The sequence below is a fragment of the Raphanus sativus genome, chromosome 8, assembly GCF_000801105.2.
Source record: "Raphanus sativus cultivar WK10039 chromosome 8, ASM80110v3, whole genome shotgun sequence".
NCBI lineage: Eukaryota > Viridiplantae > Streptophyta > Magnoliopsida > Brassicales > Brassicaceae > Raphanus > Raphanus sativus.
The window spans coordinates 14,987,269-14,989,212 of NC_079518.1; the positions used below are offsets into that span (position 1 = coordinate 14,987,269).

The following is a 1,944-nucleotide window of genomic DNA, read 5'->3' on the forward strand; positions in this document are numbered from 1 at the left end:
ATAAAGATTGTATCGTTAATAACTTTTTCACTAGGTTCCATAATTAATTTTTTCCTCAAAAACTTTATCATAACTATATGAGATATTAGTTTCAGAAGACATCATTAGTTTGCCGTTTGTTTAAAGGCTCATGAACCTTAGGCATAACATGCTCAGTACTAATATGATGTTATAAACTAAGCCGCCTGACCTTTTGCACAAGATTATTTTATTCACTGAAAAACTTCAGTTAAGATAAAAACAAACATCATACATCATACTGATTTTGTAATCATTATTCTGAAGAAATAACGTAGTATAAAGCAATTCCAATTACATAGGACACTTCTTATTTTATTAGAACCTATTTTGTAAATCCCTGATGACATTAGCATCCATCTGGAATGCCCTTGCAAGAACATTCGGGTCTATAGCTGGGTTAGACCCAAACACTGTGTTAGCAACCGTGATAACACCTGCGTTTTGGCTGCTCAACGCAGCGATTGCAACCGCTGGAGTTCTTCCTACGTTGAACTGGAAATGGATGAGTCCTTCTGGAAATACAAATACATCACCAACTTTGAGGGTTTTGGTGAAAAGACGGTTTCCGTCTTGGTTTGAAGAGACAAACCCTACAAGCAAGGTTCCTTGTTGGACAATCAAGATCTCAGTGGCACGTGGGTGAGTGTGAGGTGGATTCTGACCGTTGGGTGCATAGTCTATACGAACAAGTGAGATTCCAAGGGTGTTCAATCCTCCAAGGTTGTTAACATTGACGGCTGTCACATTGGACCCAACAGCCTTATTTACATTTCCAGGTCTGTTTAGTACTGAGGAAAAGAAGTCATCTGCGGAAACGATCCTTGGATCCTTGCAGAACTTTCCATTCACAAACACTGAAAATGGTTAAAAAAAAATATAAGTAATGCAAAAAATTAGCGTAGAAATATAATCAAGACGTTAAGAAATCATGCATACCTCCGCTTGCTGGTGTATTGACGCCAACGCAGAAATCTTGAAGGGGGCTTGGATCAGACGCAATGGCTATTGGAAGTATCAGAGCCAAGAGAGATAGAACTGCAATATAGGAGAGACTCTTCATTAATTGTCATTGCCAAGTATATGTGTATTTAGTCTATTCTGAAGAAAGTAAGGATTATTGTTATCTCTTGGTTTTGGTTCCAGTGAAGATGTGAGAAACTTGTGAGAAAAGGAGTTCAATTTATAGAAGATTCTGGGTGTCGAATACGTCCATTTGTATATATCTGCTACATTGATTCCTTAATCCAAAGAACTCCAACTGTGTAGCTTTAATCATCTTAGATTGAATTGGTAATACTTATTCAACCGTGTTCCTCCGAAAGTCGTATTATGTTGGTTGCCATTTAAATTATTATATTATTACCATGTTAAATTGTAGCTTTCATTATCTAGAAGTTTGAAATGGTAAAATGTTGATTACACCGGCATCCCGGAAGTTGTACTATGTTGGGAGTTATTTAAAATATTTTGTTGCTACCCATGTCTATGTTAGTAATATATATTTTTTTTTCATCAACATATACAAACTCATATAGACTTTGTAAACCAAACTGATAATTCTACATTCATATGAATGACGAAAGACAGTTGTTGTCTGACAAAACATACTAAACGATCCGCCCTTGAATTCTCCGTTCGAGGTACATGAATGATTTCTGAGTTCAGGAAACTTCTTTGTAAAGTCTTGATATCTTCCAGATAGTTTGCGAACGCTGGCTACTCTTCTGGTTCCGAAACCATCTTCATCAATTGAAAACAATATGTTGCAAATATAACCTGAAATTGTCGTAAATTCTTCATACACTTCATTGCCCATATTAATGCTTCCATCTCCGAATGGAGAGGTGATATTTTTTTTGGATCAAATGATAGTAATATCTTAAATGCACAAAATAAATAAAATTTTATCTTTAGTTGGAAGAT

At 35.8% G+C, this 1,944-nt stretch overlaps 1 protein-coding gene across 1 annotated transcript; it reads right to left on the reverse strand.

Annotated features, from left to right (window-relative positions):
• Positions 1-219: 219 nt before the first annotated feature.
• LOC108821313 (germin-like protein subfamily 1 member 8) lies at positions 220-1,142 on the reverse strand. The gene is made up of 2 exons (XM_018594356.2): positions 958-1,142; positions 220-875 (listed from the first exon to the last, which is right to left on the reverse strand). Exons 1-2 carry the CDS (start codon positions 1,079-1,081, stop codon positions 337-339), a joined length of 663 nt encoding a protein of 220 aa, XP_018449858.1. The 5' UTR covers positions 1,082-1,142; the 3' UTR covers positions 220-336.
• Positions 1,143-1,944: the final 802 nt, after the last annotated feature.